This window comes from Eurytemora carolleeae, unplaced genomic scaffold (assembly GCF_000591075.1).
Source record: "Eurytemora carolleeae unplaced genomic scaffold, Eaff_2.0 scaffold3031, whole genome shotgun sequence".
Lineage (NCBI taxonomy): Eukaryota > Metazoa > Arthropoda > Copepoda > Calanoida > Temoridae > Eurytemora > Eurytemora carolleeae.
This window is the reverse complement of record NW_019398914.1, coordinates 718-2,761: the sequence shown is the minus strand read 5'-3', so window position 1 is coordinate 2,761 and position 2,044 is coordinate 718. Positions and strand designations below refer to the sequence as shown.

General features: G+C 36.7%; 1 protein-coding gene across 1 annotated transcript; it reads right to left on the bottom strand.

Moving 5' to 3' along the window:
- On the bottom strand, positions 1 to 1,601 carry LOC111717671 (uncharacterized; the record flags this gene model as incomplete). Its single annotated transcript, XM_023493162.1, is given in 5 exon segments — positions 1 to 210; positions 389 to 488; positions 663 to 791; positions 1,017 to 1,172; positions 1,426 to 1,601. Coding segments are annotated over 5 exon segments (738 nt in total), but the record flags the coding sequence as incomplete, so codon positions are not given.
- Between the last annotated feature and the right edge of the window lie 443 nt (positions 1,602 to 2,044).

Sequence of the window (2,044 nt, the reverse complement as noted above, 5' to 3'; positions counted from 1 at the left end):
CAACCCTCCAGCAAGATCAGGGGTCGAAACCTCTGACCTGAAAGTTTGGTCATCGAACCCACTATCAGGTCTCCCGCCATCTACGATGGCCAACATCTGCAGTGCCTTCCTCAGATTATGCAGCATCTCCTGCTCCCTACCTTCCTTCCTCTCGTGGCGCATTAATTCTTCAATCTCGGCGTAGATTTTGGTCAACTCATCAGTTTCTTGCTAAATAAAGTAAGTTAATAAATTAAGCAAGAATTGCAATTCGCAAACTAACATCTTTTTCAGGTTAAAATGTTGCACTGACTAATGTCGTTTTATTACACTTTTTAAACACCTTGCCTACTCATTTGTCCTAAAATTAGGAAAGAAAAAAACAAGATCTTTGACAATCAAAACTAACCTTAACAGGATCCTGTCCGCCGGGCAATTCACCCTCGTATAAATAAGGAAACTTGAGTATAGTCTGAGTCCCAACAGAAACAACATCCGGTCTTTCATAACTAAACATTCATTCCCGTTAACAGTGTTACTGCCCAATTATTCCCCTTTAATAAGTCCAATAGTTATATTTACCTTCACTTATTACAAAAAAGGACATTTTTATTTTAACAGCTAAATTGATATATTCCTAAGAAAAATTACGCAACATAATTATATTAAATTGAAGTACTTACTAGGGAAAACCAGAAGGACCAGTATCGGACAGTCTGCAATCGCTACCAGGTACAGGTACAGAGGGCAATGACCGACCAACTCTAGCCTCCGGCTTGCACTCTTGCCTCAGTACATTCACACCAAATCGCCTAATTATAATATTTTAATACCTTAAACCCATCTTGTCCAAAGCTTCACACGTTTAATTGAAACCTAAAATTGTTTCTATATTATTAAATAAATCTAAAACACTAAAATATTTAAAAATGAGTATGTTATTCTTGTATTTTACATAAGATATATAGCATGGCAAATAAAACCCACAAATGGTTAAACACAACACATCTTATGATAAACTGAGAAACTTATAATACCTGTAAATCCTGCGAATTAAAACCCATAAACAGCTAGCCACCAATACAGTAAGGCCCACACTCAAACCAATCTCACCGCCACAGGATACACTACATCTAGCCTGGGTAGTCCCGTTGGCATAAACAACATGGCTAATGTTTACAACCGCACACTCTCTAAACAAAAATTTGTTCTGTACCCAACCGTACCTAATCCAACTCTACGCTAAATGTTAACTAAACTAAATATAAACCAAAATCTTAAAACAACATAATTTGAACTTTCCAGATTCCCGTGTTAATATTCATAAAAAACACAACTAATGTTATAACAAAAAGGCAAAACATTCTTCATTTCCATATACTATCAAGTCACAATTATAACCAATAATCTTAAACTATACTATGTTTAGATACAGCAAATACTTACTGAAACATGAGAGTAGAGAGAGAGGATTTCAACCCGCTTTGCTGTTTCCCTACATCCTCGCCTTCTCCCACACCAAGTAGATCTACAGGAGTCTGCAGGCCCCCAATAGGTGGATCTCCAGGAGTCTGAAGACCCCCGCGCATCTTCTCTGAAAGCAATCACTTTTATTACGCAAGGTTAAATATATTAAATAAGCACATAGAAACGTAACTATTCCGCTAAAGGTTTTGGTAAAACTGAGCGGGGCCGGTGTTGTGTCACCTGCCCGCACTCTTAAACCGAGCGCGCTACCACCCCAAGCTAAACCACGTCTATTACGTGCCGGTACACAACCAATTAGCCTGATGGGAAATTAAAATTTCTCTCCTTCCCAACCCGGCACGCCCGAAATGTGCGACAACCATATGTCGCTCACAAATAACATCAACACAATATTTACAAGTTTGAACGAAAATCTGTAAAAAATATTTTTACATTTTTTTAATTTAGAGTAAATAATTTCTTTAAAATTAAAATTTTAACAAAAGAGTTTTTAGGGTTTAATATAAGTAATTGTTATTCAATTCCAAATAAAAATCATTCCGTTTCATTACATTTCACACACTTTTTACATATCCTG